The sequence below is a fragment of the Lepisosteus oculatus genome, chromosome 8 (assembly GCF_040954835.1).
Source record: "Lepisosteus oculatus isolate fLepOcu1 chromosome 8, fLepOcu1.hap2, whole genome shotgun sequence".
NCBI classification, from domain to species: Eukaryota; Metazoa; Chordata; class Actinopteri; order Semionotiformes; family Lepisosteidae; genus Lepisosteus; species Lepisosteus oculatus.
The window spans coordinates 41,988,418-42,009,838 of NC_090703.1; the positions used below are offsets into that span (position 1 = coordinate 41,988,418).

Genomic DNA, 21,421 nt, shown 5'->3' on the forward strand with positions numbered 1-21,421 from the left:
ACATAAAATTGTGAGAAATACAATATAGTAGGCCTATAAATTCATGCATTCTCTGAAGTCCTAAATATTTTTTTCCCAGTTGTAGATAACCTGCAGCATAAGTAAGCCTAAGAAATCTATAGGTTTCATCACTGTATACACATTGTCATGTTTTGTTTAAATTGATGCACATTACTCAATCATAGTTTTGTGGTGCAGATATTACTGTATGTCTTTTTGATTTTTCAAATTAATACTTATTTATCTATTAAGGATTGTGTTAACAGACAATCCCAGGTGACCTTACCACAGTTAGTGTGTATGCTGTTTAGCTAGGTTAGAAAGTATAAAGGGTTTTATTGCATGCTAGCACTTACCTGAAAGTGTGAATCATAAGTTAAACAGAGAACACTGGAGTGTATTTATCATATACTTCACAGACACATGCCACATACTGCATCAGGACTGTGTAAATGGGTCTCATGTGAGTGTTCCATGTTATGATAGGATGGTTGATATTGATAAAATCCTGTGTTAGCTTCTATCAAAATAGCAGACAAAACAGTAAATTCCCAGTAAATTCCCAGTAAAGGGAAGACAATAATTAAGAGTCATAGTGTTCTATATCTATCAGAATGATTTCCCCAAAGTGGAAGCAATTCTAGCATATCAAAAGATACGATACTAACAACCTAGAAGAAAAAAAAAATTAGGTTTAATTTTCTCACACAGTATGGTGCCATTTGAAGGCAACTAATTTGATACATGCAGAGCTTTTTAATGAATGGAAAGCAAATGAAAAACATTTGACTCATGAAATTATATTATATTAAGGAAACTCAATGTTTATAAGATATAATTGATATATATATACAATACACATTTTCACAATAGTTATAACTATTGAGAATGTTTTTAACAATAAAATGTGTACGGTAATAATGATTCTTGTATCACAGTTACAAAAAATACTAAAATAAAAAAAAAAATACACTGCTCCAGTTTGGTTTTGTTTTAAAGCATTAGTTCGTTGAATTTTTCTAGTTAGATTCAGAACGTGTTTAGAAGAATTCCACATCCATTTTTTTACAATATTCCTGTGCAATATTACAGTATGTGAATCTCAAAATGCTCTTGTACTTCAGAAGCACACATGACCAGGTGAATGAAAATGAATAGCATTGAAGGTCCTAACAGGATTAAAAAAAGTTCAAGATAAGCTGTTTACTTATCACAGGTTAACTTAAAAAAGAAAAATCTATGTACTGCAAATATTACACACAATGCTTCGTTTGTGCAAATAATAATGTAAAGACAAAATCCAGAGAAACAGGTTTATGAGGTTGATTGTTGAAGTCCATCTTTTTTGATGACATTTCCATAACTTTTGTTAGTTTCAATATTTAACAAAAAAGATTTTCTGTTATGTGTGTTACTGAAAATAAAGTTCCCTCTCTTTTAGTAAGTTACATGATGTAAGTTATCAGATCAGGCTTCAAATTCAAAATGACAAGCAAGGCTTTACGCATAGGCTTTTATTGATAAACTCTACTCTAGTAATCTCTACTGTAGCTGAAGGTTTTCTTCTTTATTTTGCAGTGAATTGCAGATAACCTCCATGTCAGCAGGTACTAAGCACCAAATTGTTTTTAATAGTATTGCTAGTATAACAGCCTACTGTGTACAACACATTTTCCCTAACTTATACTACCAAACAATTTAATTTTCTTTTTTTTAAGAAAACATATTTGTTAAATTGAGTTGTCCACCTCCATCAGAACCAGAACAAAAGCAGGCCGAGTACTTTTGAAGCCTTTGCCATTAAGGAGTTTGCAAAAGTCCTTTGAAGACAAAAGAAAACAAGAAAGAGGCTGACTTAAAATGCATAATTCCATTTTCACTGGGATGTTTGCTTTTGATTTTTTCTGACATTTCAGTGAGAGTGATCACTTTCATGATAGGTAAGTGTACAAAGGTTTCAAGACTTTGTTGTGCTGATGAAAAAGAATACTGCATCAATAATGCATCCCCATTCATTTTAGATATGCACGCATGTGTGCGTGCCTGTCCGAGTGCAATTGAAGCAAAGACAAAGAGTGAAAGAAATGGATGTAGGAAAAAAAAAACATAAGCATAATCTATACTGGAACACCCGGCTTGGTACATGGAAGACTGCACTTAAAGATGTTGACAAAAAATGAACAATCTTTCACAGGGAGCTGACTCCCACAGACAAAGATGAATGCTCTTCTAAAAGGAATCTTTTTTTTTTGCATGGATTATTTATTACAAACTTCAAACAGTGGGAGAAAACAAGATTTTCCTGTCAGATTTTTCACTGCTTAAACCTTTTGAACCTGCTCTCACCACGGAAAAGCAAACAGAGCTTACCTTTTTTTGAGTAAAAAGGTAAATAATTTGCGTACGCTCCTAAGTATTTGTGTATGTGTGCGGTACTAGAGCACAAAGGTGGCTTCCATCAACAACTGCCAATTATTTTAATTTTCTGCATTGAGACAGGATTTACTTCAAGAGAGGTGAACAGGATATACAGTGCAGCTGCTCATTAGAGCAGACCGTGGAATACACCAGGCACAAACAAATTTCATACCACATCAAATGTATAGTATGTATCCATTCTGGATACGTGAGTGAAAGTAGGTATTATATTGAAGAATCTGGCATGCACATCATTTGTGCTTCCAAAGTTCAAATGAAAGCACTCTCTTATGTTTATATTTAATACCTGCTTTCTTTTCAAACCTGCACTGTTTTTTTTTACATCTTAAAAGGATGATTCCTGAACTCTCTATTCAAGAGTGCATCTCATACAATAATCCTATGAGAGTTCCTCCTTTGTGCATACAGGCTTGCAGGATGTGCAATCACTGAACACTGAAATTACCATGCCTATCTGCTCATTACTAAAACATCACAGATTCATTAGCAGTGTATTAGACAAGTTGATAATAAAATATACGCATTTCTTATTTTTTACAGCAAAAAAATCCCACGATGCTGGATTTTGGACAGATTTCACTAACGTTTTCTCCCAAATCACACACAAAAAAGATCACTCGCAACCTTGCACACAGGCAAATTCAATAAAACAAAAATCCACAAGCACTAGTAAGCCTATGGTCTATTACAAACTGAAGTGTAAACAGTTAACTGTTGTAAAGTGATAAAATATTACAATTTCTATTAAAAATTCCTAACAAACACTTGAAAACTCAATCAGTGTAAAGAAAAATTGATTTTGATTTTAATGAAAGAAATAATTAGAAAAATAGAATAACTTCCTTATCTCACAAAATTCTTACCATTTTCCCCGTCGGACTTCCGCTCTTGCTCCGTGTCAGTAAGGGAAAGGACAGAATTGGCCCGGCTGGAAAGGCAGGAGCTGTGCTCAGATTTGATTTCCCTCATCCAGAGTCGCAGGGCATGATCGGGAGAGGGGCCACCTTCAGTTTCTGTGTCAACGTCGGAGCCCATGCCCAGTGGGTATCCATGCTGAGGGGCAGCATGCAGCTCAGACTGGTAGCTGGGGCATATCATTTGGGGCGTCTCACAGAATTCAAGTTCTTGGGAAGAAAAGCAAAACACGAAACCTGCATGTTAATGGCTTCTTCATCTTGATATGGATCAGGGTCTCAAGCTTTCAGATTACCAGGCAAAACACTTACAGTATGTCAACCAAAGTGGCAGTGATATGATTTATAAAATATTACTCTTTTCTGTTACGTTTAAGCTAAGAGTTGTCTTAGAAATATTGGAAACAGATCAGTAATACAAAAGTGCCTATGTCCTTTATTCTTTAAACAAAACCTCTCACGATAGATGAAACCAGCACTGATTTCAAAAACTGCTCTAAACCAACCATATGTCCATCTCCATCTTTTATCTAATTTCAACAATAAAAATAATTTCTAAGAAACAATAACTGAAATTCTTTCATTTTTTAAGGAATACTGTCAGTGGTACAAACATTCCCAAATTGAGTATAAAAACACTTTTATACTGACCAATACCAAAATAGCTGCCTCATTGGTTTGATCCTTCATGATTCATGATGCATAATCATAAACGGTTAAAAAATATTTTTTTAAATAACTTTTCTTGTATTGAGCCATAGTCTGACATAGTCTAACACATTAGAAAAATGTATCTATACCACCTAGAACTGCTATAATTAGCTTCCACCAACGTGCAGCAAAGCTGAGGTGGTGAATAAGAGATCTGTGCAGACACCAAGAGCAGAAAGTCCTTTTTCAAAGATATCAATCTTGTGTTGTCCCTTGAGAGATTCTACCTAGTAGCGGAGGTTGTTTTTGTTTAACCAAGGAGATGAGGAAAAATAGGAAGAGTGCTTTCTTTATTCTGCCACCCACTCTTCCATCTGGACAAGCTAATTCCATAAGGATAAGGCATGTCTTTTCCCTTGTCTTGCAGAAATACAGAGCCATTTGTCACTTTGGTTCTCCAAATACTGGGAATTTAATTGGACATTACATGAAACATAGGGTTTTGCAAAAGACAGGCTTAGCATGAAAAGCAAAATAAATTACCATATGTTGAATAAGATGGGAAGGAACAAAATCTTGAGAACACACATAAAACAATACAACACAGCCTTCCTAGACAAATGTATGCTTGATTGCTGGTGGTTTTATTTTTACCAGAAATAATGAAAGATAAACTATATAAAAACACTATTAGAATAGTGAAATACTAGAAAATAAATCTAAGAATATCACAATACATAATGTAGTTAATTGTGCTTTAGGAAGTTCCCATATTCTGTGTGTAAGAAGTGTGTAAAAACACATTTTGCTGATATATTATATTAAAATGTAGATTTTCCCATCTACTGTAGCAAAAGTATACTTATAAGGCTAAACCACAACTAACCTCTCTAATATTAAACAGAAAAATAACACAAACAAAACACTGAACGTTTTTTTAAAACAAGTGCTGCATATTGCTACTGCAGTAAATTACACGGTACAAATCCATATTTTTATGAGGTATTATTCATTACAGCTTACATTACCTGCTGGAGCAGCAATCAATAAAATGAGTGTCTATCACCTGAGATGGACAGCAAAAAAATGAAATACACAGGTATAGTGATTCTACACAATTTTATATTCACATATGACTTCTCAATGTCTTTCAAAAGCTAAAATAATAGAATATGAGGAAAACATATCATGATATTATATTATTGTACATATTAAAAGCTTCACAGATGAGAGTCTATGTATGAACTCTCTAGGTCTGTATTCTATTATATGTAATTAGGTCTTCAAAAAACAAGAAAAGATGAAGATAATCTCATTAAATGTACAGTATAACACAAAGTTAAGATACATTTGGATGAATGTTTGACATTTTGTTAAATGAATATCCATGTTGGAAGCATGGTGGCACTTTGGTTAGTATTGTGCCTTGCAACATTAGGCCCTGGGTTCAACAACTAGGATGCTATCTGAGTTTACTTGTGCTTCCTGTATTTGCATGGATTTTCTCAGGTTGGTCCGATTTTCTCCCACAGTCCAAACACTGTGATGTTTGTGTCTTGTGGCTGTGTGTCTTGTCCAGAGTGTACCTTGTCTTGTGCTCCATGCTTCTCGAGATCACAATGACCCTGAATGAGATACGCGGTTATTGGAAGTGATGAAAAATTCTTCAGTGAATAAGTACATTCTGTAACTTATGGCAACTCCTTCAGCAACAATGACTTCAAATGGACATTTCCTGTAACTGAAAAAAGAAGAAAGAGCCTTCTTCAGGTGTGACACCTGAAGAAGGCTCCACGGTCGGAATCGCTGAAACGTTGTGCTTTCTTTCTTCTTTTTTTCAACATGGAATAAACCTATTACTCGTTCCTTTGCAGCCTACGCATGCTGACACAGCTACCCACCATTTCCTGTAACTGTTTATAAGTCTCTCACATACTGTACAGTAGTCTTTTAGGACATTTGGCCCAATCATCCTTAAAGTACTATTTCAAGCTAGTAACATTTTTATGTGCTTCCCTGCATGATGAGTTCACTGCAGGTGAGCTGTTCATGCTCATCAATGATGGCAAGGTGTCTGGGTCCCAAAGTAGCACAGCAGCTGCAAACCACGATATTAACAGAACCATACTTGAGAGGTAGGGTTCTTCTGTTGCAAGGTAAAGTCAAAGTCCAAGCTTAAACCCCACTAAAAAGCTTTGGCTTGAAACAGTTCTGTAAGGAAGGCTTTTAATTTCTAAAATAAATGAAGGTGACTGATAATCAGTTACAAGAAATGTCTAGTTGAAGTCATTGCTGCTAAAAGAGAAGTTAAAGAATTTAAGTGTTTACATAGAAATTCACACAAGGATATTAACTGTTGGATCATTTGGTTAAATAAATATTAAAAACATATCTTATATCGTATACCATATTTTATGAGTTGTTATGAGTCTTCATCTTTTATTTATAGTTTCATGAAGATATTATTACTTTTTATGTATACAAATATGAGAATAAGGACAAAACCTAGTGGGTTCACAAACCTTTTCCTGCACTATAAACAGGCATCTTCAACTTCCATAATGCAAAAAGTCTAAATACAGAATGCATTTTAGTGTTTTTTTTTTAGAAATTCCAGTAGTAGAGATTAGCTCAGAGCTCAAAAGCAGAATTTCTGATACTAGAAAAAAATGATCTTCTGATAGTTTAAATGTCTTTCAAGAATGAGACGTTTTCACATTCGCTCTCCATCTCCTCTTTGCTGTCATATTTCATCAGTTCACTGACAGCTGGTGACAGTTAATGCATTCTCTGCCAGAATCTTTACTGCTTTTGTGTGTTAATGGTAGAATCTAGAGCTTCTGCATTGCTTTTTCACATTTTCAGATGAGTACAGTTGGATCAAAATGCTACAAATTCTTGACTTTTTATGTGTGACACTGCTATTTACCTTCATTTTTCAGAATTTTGCTTTGTGTTTCTCAGTATGGATCAGTGTATGGTAATCAAATGCAATAAAGGCACTGTAAGAATCTTTAGCTTAAGATGATTAAATAAAAGATTATACATTTTATGTGTATTTTTACCATATATTTAATAATATAGTCATTGCTATTTTATTAGTAAAACATTTTCACACCAGTGATAATTAAAACTCTAAGTATATATCATCTTTAATTTTTTGCCTATAGAATCATTTTGCCAAAGAGCACTACAATTTATAGGATTTTTCCACTTTGCCCCTAGGAATAGTGGACAAAAATACAACTAAACAGATACTACATTTACCTGTGCATATACTGTAACTAAATAAGCCACCTGTATTTTTTCTTCTTCACTTGAACTTCTTCATGGAATGGGCAATTTAGCGCAGCCTATCATCCTATCTGTCTGTTTTGGGGAGAAATCTGGAATCTATACAAACTCCACCCAGTCCAGAATCAAACTCAGAACCCTAGACCTTTAAAGCAGCAGCAATCCACACTACAGTACCACCCATTTATATATGCCTTTTCTACCCTCATACCACAGTACATATCTAAGTATATCCTGAATACATGCATATTGAGCAACATCAGAACTTGTACTTTTTTTAAAGAATTGACAATTGCGATTAAAGTTGCCGTAAATCTGAAACACTGTAGAATAAAAATTATTTTCACTTTTCTGCAATACCTTCTTTCTCTGAAGCCATCTCTAGATAAACTTTAGAAAAAAAATAAGTACAGAAAATATCCTCATTTCATCTGTATGTTCTACACTTCATATTGTCTCCTGCCAGATTTTGAAATAACATTTTTGCTTGGCAAAAGGTTTTAAAAATCACCCTGCACATTGATCCTTTGACGATCATGATCATCTGTCAGCGATACACCTTATGTATTATAAATGAAACATATTCACCTGGGTCTTTGGTACATTCTAAAATCTTTATAGTTTTAAATGCTGGATTTCATTTTCATACAGTACATGTACATGAGCACAGCTATTTTATGTCTAATATCTAATACAAGATTTATGAAAAAAATAACTGAAGCACAAATATGAAAGTACTGCATTATGAAAACACAATATCAGCTTTTAAGTATTTTCCAATTAAAATGAAGGCAAAACACTTGGCAGTTCAAGCATGAGTGAAATTAAGAGCAACTCACTTTATTTCATAATTAAGAGATTCTAAATTTTTAATTAAAAAAACTAGTTGGTTAAAATGAAGTTTAAATAAATGCAACCCAATCAAAAATAAACACTACAATATCCTAGAATATGAATTGTTATTCAGTTGTTTAAGATAAAACTGATGGCCAATGGCTCTTAGGGAATCTAAGATCATGGAATAACCTACTGTAGGTGGTCAGGTCAGTAAGCGCCTGTACAAATTAGCAGCATGGTGGCCCTGCCCACAGGAGATGTCTCACAAGCTTAGAGACCTGAATCCCAGCTTTGTTGGATTACTGATAACTGAATGAGAGATCACGGTGCAGCACAGCAGGGTGTGGGAAAGGGCCCTCAATAATGAGATAAGTGGTTTCACTCTAAAGAAGGAGGAGAATAATTTAAAAAGAGGAGACGAAAGGAAATTCCTATTGTTCTGACTGTTTGGGGGACAGCTGATCTGCAGCAAACTCTTTTAAAATACTGGCCTTCTGAGACTCGGAAAAATCTTCAGTGTGCCTTTCTAACAACAGCTTCCAAAAAGGAAAGGAATTTTGTGCAACGGCCATTAATACTGCTGTGGCCAACAGCAGGGGTGATCATTACAAGAATGGGGCTGTGGCTGGCATGAAAAATCGATACTACAGGATCATAAATCAAATTCTTGAGAGTTTAGCAAGTAGTATCCCATCCTGTTTCTGTACTAAACTTGACTTTTCAGGTATTATCTTTGTCCCACCTACAGTAAATGCAACTAGTGGAGGGAGATTATTAAGAGGCATTTTATTTAAAAAAATGTCTACTAAAACAAACAGATTTCCAGCAATTTGTAATTTGAGAACATAAACCAATACTAGGAACATGAAACAGTAGCAAAACATCAGTGTTAAATGTGGTAAGTGTATACTGCAAATATGCAATATATATATCACAATACTTCTATTTACATTTTCTTATAAAATTATTAGAATATAGATCTTAACATTTTAACTCTTAAAAAAGTCTTAACATATAGTTTATAAATTAATGTCTGTTAATGGCAGAAGACATAACAACAATAACAAGACTGCTTACAGCAACTTTATTATAAAATAATGATTACAAAATAATTTTCCGTTGGAAGCCTAATTACCTAAAAGCTGTTGTGGTGTGAAAGGTACCCACAGTTTCAGATACAGTATCTGCCTTTTGTGTTTGTGTTGTAAGAAACAGATTAGGTTGCTCTGACCATGGTGCTGAATTAAGATTAGCTTCTAACATACAGGTAAGGTTTTGTTTTTTTACAGTTTATGTTAAACCGCCATCAAACTTAAGGTGAAGGCTAAAATGTCATGAGCACTGAAACACCAGAAAATAATCAGGATACGTCCACAGATTCAAATTTGCACCTCATATCACTAATTGAAAAACAACATTGAATATCAGAAAGACAATTCCAGTTATTTTCAGCTGCTATTAACTAAAATTAACATCTAAATATGGAAGGGAACAGCAAAATGAGCAGAGAAATAAACACACTTTGATACAGTATTTCAAAGAAAATGAATCCTGTTGTACTTGACAAACTATAGGCAGAATATTCAAATCTCTGTCTGAATAAATTGTTGCTCATCAACCTACTTTAGTAGTTCTGATTCTATCAATGCTAGATCCATTGATATACTGCTGAAAGCATCAGTGTTCAGAGTGATTTATTACACCTTAAGATGGCTTACAAATGCACATTGATAGTTGCCACAACAACTAGGCTTCTGTTTTCTGAGCTATACCATGATTATTTTTTGCTTACAATTCTATGGAGTAAAAGAACAGGGTAAAATGTTCACCTTGTGACTTAACAGTCATGGAGTTGGTAGAGAATATCAGTAAAAGTTCCATAGTTATAAGCACTGGATTGCCCATTAGATTGTATATAACATTTTTCCTTCACCTTTCTATTTACAGGTGATTACCCTGGAGGGGTATCAATGAGTACTATGAATTCAGAGAATACTCAAGGATACAATTAACTGTTCTGGGACATCTGTTTATAGCAAATGTCTTTGTAACTGGGGAAGAACACAGTGTCAAGGTTTTCTGCTGTGATAAGAAAAAATATAACCTTTCTGAATAATCATTAAAATTACACATTCTATTGTAAGCCTCAATGTGATAAAATTCCTTCAGGTTTTTGCAAGCATTCTGGCAGCCACAAAAGTTACAGGAAAGACAGTTACTGTATTTTTTTTTCTCTTATGAACCTAACAATCTATAGATTTTGAAATCAAAGATGCTAATTAGTACACAATTTAGTATGCAAGTCCCAGACCACTTCATGCTCCCTGGTATGCAATTAAATAGTAATCTTGTTTATGTAAAGGGTGTTTCACTATAGATTCTATCAGTTTTACTTGTGAATTTGACTCTCCATAATTAGCACATGTCAAGAACACTGTTCTGCTGCTGCTTAAAACATAATGTGTATGCAGACCCACCTCTGATTTCATATCTGGGCTTAATCTTTAATTACGGTTTGTATGGGGGTGAAGATCACATCTTATCAATATTTACTCCATCAAGTAAAATAAATTAGCTTCAGAGCCATCTGTGACCATGAAAGCTATTGTTGGTTAATATGTGACAAAAGCCCTATTCAGGTCATACCTGTCAAATGTGAGTCAGTAGCAGTGAAAGCACATTATTTATACAAATTTAACTCTTAACTGATAAGGTGGAGGAATTCAGGAATTCAGGTGAAATGTACAAAAAGAGAAGGAAACAGATAAATCAAAGAATTGCATTGTAAAATAGTGTCTCTCTTCACTATATAGAGTTAATCAACTTCACAAATGTTAGTCTTCTCCCTAAAAGCTGTGACACCATACTAAAAATGCTCTTTGTTTTTGCAAAGAAGAGTAACCCATTGAAATCAAAGGGAAGGTATGCTTTGAATCTACATTCATAATTATCTCCCAAGAATGGATTCCTGCCAGAATCATGAGTCACCTACATGTATAAATGCCTGTAAATTTGGTGTGTTTATTCAAACACCGTGAAAATGGGATTAAAGATCCATTCTCATAATATTTTGGTAGAACAAGATCCATTAAAAAAATTAAATTAATTAACTTAAGAATGCCTGTAATGGCTTTATACCTTTGATACTACTGTAGGTCATGGTATGAGCTGACTATGACCAGGATGCCTTAAGTGGTGAAGCACAATTGACTGGGTGTCACATTGAGTAAGAAAGGGGTTAAGCAGTAAGGGCTCTCTTGGCTCTCATTATCATAGTTACCCCTGCCATTTACAAATCAGGTACCCAGTCACAGTGTAGTGCTATGAGCGTGTGCTCATAGAAATTAAAACAATTAAAACTTGATGTATTAAATATGTAAAAACTATGAGGAGTGCCTGTTGTGTAACTCTGAGGCCAGACTTAAAAGCACACATCTGGCAATTCCTAATTAGGTGGGCATGCATTACTATTGATATGCAACATGTGTAGTGATTTAGAAGAATAATAACCTGGCAGTCTTCACTTTATTACACAAAACCAAGGAACAAGGTCTTTAATCTGCCACTGAGTGAAAAAAGACTCCATTCTTAGTTGTGATTCACTAGTTAATAACCAAAACATAAACCACAGATGGAAAATGGGACATGACCAGCAGATCAAATCAGATATGAGAATGTCATCTGCATACAAGGGTTACAATACTGCACTTACATTTTTCAGTCAATATGATGAATTTGACAAATCTGCAGTGAACAAACTGTAATTATTCAGTCTGTGTTGTTTCCAAGGCAACTCGAACAAAATGTTTTTTGTGCAAAATGTGATTTGAATACTGTTAAGAATATTACAAATTGTATTTTTATTCACCTTTCCTTCCCAACAGAAGGATTTAGCTTGATTATGACTCAATGTACTCTTTTAATTATTCTACTAAATAAAAAAAAATGTTTGTATGTTGATACATAAAAAACAGACCTGGATGTTTCTAAGCTAAAGACAACTAATGTATTAATAGGCCAGAAAGGCTACAGCTGTTACCCATCCCTTAGCATATACATTGTATTTTCAGTGAAATGCAGTTATATAAATTCATGTAAAAAAAGAAAAAGATGTGAATGTCTATGGTCCATTAAGGACATTTCTGGGAATTGGTATTCCCTTGAATCAATTCAAGACTAAATAAAAATAAAAACAATTCAAAACAAATTGAAGAATAACTTATTAGTGATTATGAATTTTAAAATATATACTTTCAAATGAAGACAAATGCATTAGCCCATAGAATTAATTATTTAATAGCCATGCTTTAGTGCTGTACATTTCTACTGTATTTACCTCAACAGATTTCAACATTTACAGAGAGAACTGCAAAAATATATTAACATTTCTTTTCCATTTGTTAGCTATTATTGTCACAATTGAATAGGTGATTAACAGCACAATAAAGACATACTCATAACAATATCCTGTCCTCCACTATTTGACACAAATGTTGGTGGATTTTCAATTCCTGTTGTGCCAGGAGTCATTTATTATTTGTGCTAGAAGAACACAGATATAATTGTAGGGCACTTGATCAAACCTGTATGAATTTAGGGCACACATGTTTGCTGTAATCCTACAAAAAACAATGGAGATTTAATGATAAGTTTTTAAAGAAAGTGTCACTGCTGGCCAGTCTCAAATGTTGTATAAAATGTGTACCTTTTGAAAGCACAGACCAAAAGCATTATTATCACACCCAACTGTGTGACATATACACATTTGGAACCATCCAGTAATTTTACAACAGTGAAATAATAAGACTGCATTTGCATATTTTCTCCAGTTAAATGTTATGTAGCCTAAAGTATTTATATTATAACAGCACACATATCCTGCTGTTGACCTTTATAAAAAACATTTATTCTAAATAATGTGATATGACCAAACAAAAACCAAACAACAGCAAACAAACAAACACTGTTTTACAAGTGCTTCAAATATGCTTATCACATTAAAATTACAAATAATTTCAGTACTGGAAAAAAACCCCACTAATCACCAGGTAAATTTAATAATTAAAATTATTTGTGCATCAATGACATAATGATTCAGAATTACTCTTATTTTAACAGATAGGAAGTGATTTTGTTTCAGAACAATGTGCTTCATACTAATTAATTAGTCTCTTTCAGGCCGAAGATAACATGATGGTCACTGAATGCCTTATTTCTTTAACTACACACTTTTTTTTCTTTTTTTTTACAATAAAAACAAATCTGATCTCAAATAACACAAAAATGAAGAGATCAAATTTGGAGCTCTGTTGAACACATCTACATGGATAAAAATGACAGCAAGCCACAATTGCTTGAGATTGACAATAACTGAGCATGAAACACTCTAAAAAATAACATATGTTTTTGTAGTCTTTTATAACTTCATCTGAAAGCTTTGTATCATGTTTTTGGTAGTAATCAAAAACCACTTCTTTGTGCACAGGACATCTCCTAGAATTGTTGCAATTTATATGCAAATAATCAACAATAATTCCTTACATTTATATAATGTTTTTTTTTATCCTAAAGGATTCCAGAGCACTTTATATATAGGAGGGGACTCAGTTTATCTACAGTACCACTGAAATACAGCACAAAGCTGGTTGGTGAGTAGCAGCCATTATGCACAAACAGTTCTACTACACAGAAGTCCAGGTAGAGAGGTAATTGCTTCACCAATCAAATTAAGGAGGGCTTTTGGGAAAGCTAGATTATACAAGCCCAGAGAGGAAGATATAAAAAAATGAACTGATAATTAGAGTTTTATACCATGGTTATCCATCCATTACACAGTATATGTGGGTGTAAAATTTATAATTGAGTAAATACTTTTACCCATGCATATTATTGTGTCATTACTGTTATAGTAGTATGGTAAAATTATCATATGTATTATACTTTTGCTATTACTGAACACTGACAATTTTTACTAGTCAATTAGGCAACCAAGTCTGCCTGAGAGAATCTTTCTGCATAAGCGCCATTTCATACTAAGCCTTCAAAAGATTTTTGAAACATTTTCAAATAATTAACACTTTTACATTCTGCATAGTTCAAAGGATGACTTGTACAGTTCATTGCTATTATTCTTAATTAGCTTTCAATTATTTTTTTTTGAGGGATGGGGTTTAAGCTTCGTGTAGCCAAAAGAGTGTGATGACCCTTACCTTGCATTTTTTCTGAAGCAGCATTTACTAATAAAAACAACAGTCATTAGCTAAAATATGGTCAAATTCAAACACTTCCTTTCAGGGATCACTCAACTGGACAACAATCTTTGAACAGATATACACATGGGCACTAATGGTTAGATATAAACCTAGTTAAACAGATGCTATGTTATAGTTGCCAAGATTTAAATACATAAACATTGACATAAGGGACAGTCTTTTAGGAGCTGTAATAATAGTCCATGAATTAAATATTCACACAACAGAGGGGAGACAAGAGTGCTTTCATTGTGTTGGAACTGCTGTTCTAAGCTCCTCGTCAGCCATTAACTGGAACAAAGCCCAAAGATCAATGAAAGTGGGGACTCAAATGTAATGGTTAGGTATGGATTGACAACATTTTGTCCAAGTAACCTTATTTACTTAATAAGTCTGAAGTGCATTACTGTATATACTGTATGAATCACATATTCTTAGCTCAGATGTTTGATAAAAATGCCAGAGTTTCAGGTTTGATTCCTGTATAGGCATACATTTTCACAGCAGTTTTACAACCTTGTAGCTTCATTGTGCCAAATCTCAGAAGTCAAGAAAGGCTGGGTGTGGTCAGCACTGGGACAGAAGACCTTTAACGAAATTCAGGTTGATCTTGTAAGTAGTTTTGGTGGACCAGTGGTGCTTTGCCTACCTACATACTAGAATTTTCAAGCCAATGTCCCAGTTCAGAGACAGAGGACTCTGTGCTGAAGAGGGTGTCATGCTTTTGTGACATGCAGTCTGTCTAATCAACATCCGAGAGGAGACAGCTGTAGTTCCTTATGATCCCAGCACTTGTCAACTACGCGCCTCTCTATGAAATAATGTGCTCCCTCAAAACAGGTGTGAAAGTAAGCCAAGAAAGGAGCCAGAGAAGCCACATACCAAGGCTGTTTTATATTATAACAGCACACATATCCTGACTGCCTGTCAGAAATGAATGACCCATTAAGAAGTTTTACTTCTACTGTTTTTATTAAACTTCATAAAAAAGAGTGCTGCCACGCTGCGTTTTGTTCAAGCCACATTTGTGCTTGCACTCCTTTCCAGCCTGTAACAGAGACGTTAAAAATGTAAATTACCTGCTCATTGCAGGCACTCTTAATAACAGTACAGTTAAGTTGCTAACCATAGTGCACTGGTTACATTTCAGTCTCACTCTGATGCACCTAATGTTTCCCCAATCTGAACTAGAGAAGAAATCTCACCTTTTTTGATCAACAGTGTAGTTGGTATGCTGGAGCATTGTAGCTGCAAAACATTTCCCTGGTGAGTGCGACTCTTCAGAGGTGATTGCAACATACTGTATATGCAAAGAGCTGTGTGTTCCTTTAGGTTGAAAATCTATATAAAGCCAGCATATTATGGTTATGCTAAGTGAAACCGTAACAAAACCTTTATGTACTGCAGTATTATACTGTACATCTTTGAAAATGCAATAATATTGTTAAAAGCAGATCACTTGCTTTTTCACAGTTTTACTATTTGGAGTTTAAATAGAATTAAGCACTCTGACAGTCATCAGATGTTACAAATGCAAGCAAATAAAATTCCCATATATCCTCCATACTTTCCATCTATTATGCTTCATCCTGTGAATAAAAAAAATGTGAAGAGAAGAAAAAGTAAGGCATTCACAGTAAGCAGCTTTCCTCAAGCTTCTTGTTTCTTCGCACATGTGGGTAAAAGGTGCAGGGTGCTTGACAAAAGGTGTTTGCAAACAGAAAAAAAGAATGTTGTGTTAAAGATTACTACAGATCTCAAGAGTTTATATTTGCAAACTTTGAAAATACTCCTATTTGTGTTTTTTCAGCAATGTCCCATATGAAAAAATAAGTAAAGCCCTTCAAAATGGACTTTTTAATTCAGTTTTAGAACTTAGTGATGCAGTATTTGTACGTCCTTAGCAAGTAAAATTGATATATTGATGTTCTCCAGAAAATTCACAAGCAAAAAAAAATAAACAGAAAAAATTGATTCTTAGTTACTTGCATGCTATTAATCAAAAAACTCTGCATTTCACTTGTGTTTTACAATGAGATAAAATCAGTGAACTGAGACTAGTCTATTAACATCTTTTTATGTCAACTGTCATTATTTGAATTTCTTACAATTAATCAATTAAAGGGAAAATTAAGCACCTCATCAAAATAATTAAGAAAAAAACAGCTTGTGATGAATTGACTTCATTCGCCATTTAAACATTGTCAGTAATTAATCCCTAACGTGTCCTCAATTTTTCTGTCACTCTCACTTGCCTTTTGTGGACACAAGATGCACAAGCATTAAGCATCCAAGGTTTTTAATTAAGCTTGAGTTTAATATGTATACAAGGATATTGAAATAGAAAGAAGTAACAATTTCACCATAGAAAATAGATATTATAGTGCATATAGACATTTTTATTAATATGATGCAGTACACTGTTTTCCTTTATTAACATATTGTGTTGTGTATTTTAAGGGAATTCAGTGTGTAATGCTAAGGCAATGAATTAATTTGTTCTTCATTTTTCTTGCACTTTCAAATGAATTGCCTATGGCACACAATACATAATTTATGAAATTCCTTCCATTGCTATCTTGAGGATATAGGATTTGAACATTACAAGCTAATAAGAAAGGAATCAAATGCCAGTACACTACTGAAAATATAGAAAAAAAATAATTTTAGTGTGCTGTAAGATACTTGTGGAGCTTTCGTTACAAGCAATCCAAAAAGACTATTTGCATTTTTGACATTACTGGTAATGGGAGCAGAGTGTTTATTATACAGTTATTCAGAGTGGGGAAAAGGGCCTGCCAATTTTTTTCTCCATTGAAATGTTGACCACTGTGACAGATCATACGCCAACCAGAAACACTGCCTTTACGTTGGTTCAGGCAGGAGAGTTCTACTGGCAGAGTACTACTGGCTCTAGTCAGTCATTTATTAAAAAAGAAAATGAATAAGAGATAATGTTTGCCCAGGGCACAGCCATGATGGATAAAGAGGAATATCAACTAGTGTATAAATAATATAATTCACTGCATTTTGATACATTGAATAAAATAAGTTGCGCGCGCACACAAAATGTGACTATATGTTAGGTCCACATGTGTTACTAAACAACATCATCTTCAAAAACGTCTTAAAACCAAGTTTGCTGGCAATTCAAACACAATATCTATCATTCTCGCAAAAAATACAATTTCTACTCCTGGCGTATTACGTTCCCAAATTCTTGCTGTCAATACACCATCTAAACAAATACATTTTAATTTAAAGTTACATCAAGTTATATTATTACTGGATTTTCTGTAGAATTAATTTGAGTCCTATTAATGTTGCACTACTCTTTCTTTTACATAGGGACAAGTACAGTAAGCCGCATGGCCTATATGGCAGGATAGCCAGAAGGAAGCCACTCCCAACAACACAGTAACAAAGCATTTAAGTGATACTGCTAACAGGCAGCAAAGGTTTGTGGTCTGATTAAATTTAAATTGAATTTTTTGGCCTAATTGCAAAACATTACATTTGGCACAGACCCAGCATAGTGGATCACCCAAAAAACAGCATCCCCACTGTGAAGCATGGTGGTGGCAGCATCTTGTTATGGGTATGTTACTCTTCAGCAAGAAAGGGAACACTTGTCAGGATTGAAGGGAAAATGAATGGAGCAAAGTAAAGAAAAGTCCTTGAGGAAAATCTGCAGCCCTCTGCAAGAAAGCTGATACTGGGACGTAAGTTTTACTTAATAGTGACTAGAAGCACACAGCCAAAACTAGACTGCAGTGGCTAAAGAACAAAAAGGCAAATGTCCTTGAGTGGCTCAGTCAGAGACCCAACCTAAATCCTACTGAATATTTGTGACAAGACTTGAAGACAAATGTTGATCAAGACAGAGTTCTTGACAGAGCTTGAACAGTTTTTAAAGATGAATGGTCAAATATTGCCAAATCTACTGTAGGTGTGCAGAGTTGGTATAGACCTATCCCAACAGACTCACAGCTTTAATTACTACCAAAGGTGCTTCTTCTTACGTATTAGCTAAGAGAGGTGGAGAAATATCCAACTAAAATATTTCAGTTTTGGTATTTTTAATATATATATATATTTTCCAATCAAATAATTATCCCATTTAAAGTGTCAAGTATGTTATGTACAGTATATACTGTAAGATAAATAAAAGTACTAATTTACAGTACATACTGTACATGAAACAGATACAAGAATAAAAAGACGTTCTAGGGGCATTAACTTTCTATAGGCACAATATACAATATACGGTATGCATCATTTTCAGCTACTGTAGCTTTTTTGTACTTGTATTATTCACTAGATTCATCACATAAATCAATTGCACTTACATTGACATGATAACACAACAAGTTACAACATATTCAGAATTACTACTCAAAATTAATAAAAGACAAAGGCAATCAAAAACACTATTCATTATTTCCTGTAATACTGCAACAGTATAGTTGGAGAACCTAAAGGGACATTCTCTTCTGAGGATAAATGCATTTAAGATGGCATGCTTATAAAAAGTTATACTAATAGGACCATAGCCATTACTCTGTCAGTCAAATTCAGTGTTAATCTTATGAAATTGTATTATTCATCATTTAACTTTGTTTAACCTCTAATAGTATACCCATATTTCCAAGGGGCGTTTTGGCTGTAGTAGTAACCATGATATTGGAGAGAACATCCCATCTGATACCTTCTGCCTAAAGATACATTTCCTCTCATTATGGGCAAATTAATAAAGTACTGTATGTGGATGACCCACTTTATACTTCCTTAGGAAGCAGTTTAGGTTGTCTTGGAGAAAGAAGTCATTTGCTTTACACCTTTCTGATTTTAGCTTAATTTTTTTTTCCAAAAACAAGTATTTTATTTACTACATCAGGGTCTGAAATCAGCCCAAAACCTACCTTGTGTGGTGGGTTCAGTTGCTGCTTTCCGTTTCCTGCTGTGGCTGTTATAGTTCATTCTCAGCTCCTGCCCGTAGTCAGGCAGGGTTTCTCTTGACGTGTACGATTTTCGCAAGTTACGCCCATCTTCACTTTCATCTGAAGAGCTTGTGTAGGCCAGTTCCATTTCATGCCTAACCTTTGAAAGTGGCTGGTAGGGTTTGCAGTCCATCTGCTCCATGGCTGTTGAATCTGTACTGAAGTCATTAAATCATGAAATCCACAAAGAAACCTGGAACAAGTGCAACAGAGATCAAAATTTTTAATTACTTTGGTATACTTTCATTATCAAGCAATCCAGCTACTTTTACCATAAAAATAACAGCTTTATCTCCATCTATGGATGTGGTGAGTCGAAGCCTAAACTTGTCACAGTCACAGTCGACATCCCACCTCCAGAGGGCGCTCAACTTATCTTTTCTCCCTAGCTCCATGTGATTGTTTATGTCCTCCCGGTGTGTCTTGTTTGTCTACTTAATCCTAGTGCCTCCAATGCTCAGGGCTCAGCATTAGCATATGGATGTCGTGAGGCCCGCTTAGCATCAGGTGACCCCACGTCTGTGGCCTGAGGGCATAGGCCTAATCACTGACAACTCCCGCATCCTGAGCCCAGGGCTTGGAGGACCTCACCCCATGATTCCTACATCTTGTCGTGTCTGTGTTTCCCTTTCCCGGGGATTCTAACCTCACGTCGTCGCTGGATGGATTACTCAGATTCGGATCCTTGGACTGTGCCCTGACTTTTCTATGGACTCCCTTTTTGGATTGGATACCTGTGTCTCCTCCCCTCTTCCCCGTCTCACGAACTGTCCCTGTTTCTGTACGAATAAATCCCTGCTTGTTTGTACCTAAGTACGTCTCATTTTCCTCCAGACTCTACTGCTCGCATAGGGTCTTATTACAAGCCCAAGATGGAGTGGGGGAGTAAACCTTGACATAACCTGGGAGAACTGGACCTGATACCAATCTATTGCAGGGTCCACTCACATTCAGTACATTCACATACAGTACACGTGGTAATTCAAATCAGTACTTTTTTTAGTAGTAAAAACAACTATTCCAGGCCTACTTTGTATTATGTGTGCAGGAAATAATTAATAGGAGAATCTAACAAACTTTTCTTTTATTAGCAAATCTGATTTTTATTTTCCCCTTGTTTACTCTGTGTAATATGTTTCACCTTTCTATCTTTACTATGTAATAAGTTTAATCTTTCACAGGTTATCTTGTATACCCAGCTTTACTGTATCATTCTACCTCTAGTAACGTGTGAAATCGAGATGCTTCGTTGTACAACATGCAACTAATGTGCATAACTTGCAGTGGACCTAGATATCCATAAAATAAATAACCCTCATACCAATAATTCATGATTCTTTATCCCTCAGGTAATTTTGTTTTATATAAATAGGTTTTTATACATTTTTGTCCTCTGTAATTGAGGTATTCCCAGTATTATAAATCTGATCTGAACCACCATAAGAATTGTGTATCATCATAAATACCCCTTACACAAAAACTGTAAAATACAACCCAGTCGAAAGGGGTTTGAGTAAAACAGTAAAATTTAGAGATTTGTTTGGATAGCAAGACTTAAGTTTCTTAAAGTACATTATCTGCCTCATTATCTTATGTTGGCTGGAGGACTCTTTATTTTATTTCTTATCTCTGGTTTTAGTACAGAGATTTTTAATGAGAGGTATTAATTACAAAACTAATTGCTATTATTTCCAATACTTGTTTGTTGTGTTTTAATACATCTTGGTATGTAAAACAGATTTTTGGAGATACTACAGCTTAATTTGCATAGGATTGATTACAATTATTTAATTGACCAATTTATCTTGGTATTAAAAATATTTCCTGGGCATTGGCTCTGTCATGAGACATTGTTTCCTGAGGCTGTATTTTACATCAAAAAAGGAAAGGTCTTGCGAGAACTTAATCCAGTGTCAATTTGGAAAAGATTCCAGTAGAGCACAAAAACTTGAAAACATCTTCCTACTATAATTAAATAAATTAAACATTTTATTAAAAAATTAATTAAAAAAATCCTTATACTTATATTGTGCTT

The 21,421-nt window shown here is 34.5% G+C and overlaps 1 protein-coding gene across 4 annotated transcripts in view; it reads right to left on the reverse strand.

Moving 5' to 3' along the window:
- Positions 1–21,421, reverse strand: part of tenm1 (teneurin transmembrane protein 1) — a 342,106-nt gene that overhangs the window by 194,763 nt on the left and 125,922 nt on the right. For all 4 annotated transcript variants that reach the window (XM_015351452.2, XM_015351454.2, XM_015351453.2 and 1 more), the window contains 2 exons: positions 19,309–19,579; positions 3,303–3,563 (listed from right to left, as the gene is read on the reverse strand). In XM_015351452.2, coding sequence (XP_015206938.2) covers positions 3,303–3,563; positions 19,309–19,528 — 481 coding nt within the window. In that variant the 5' untranslated portion in view covers positions 19,529–19,579. The remainder of the gene's footprint in view (positions 1–3,302; positions 3,564–19,308; positions 19,580–21,421) is intronic.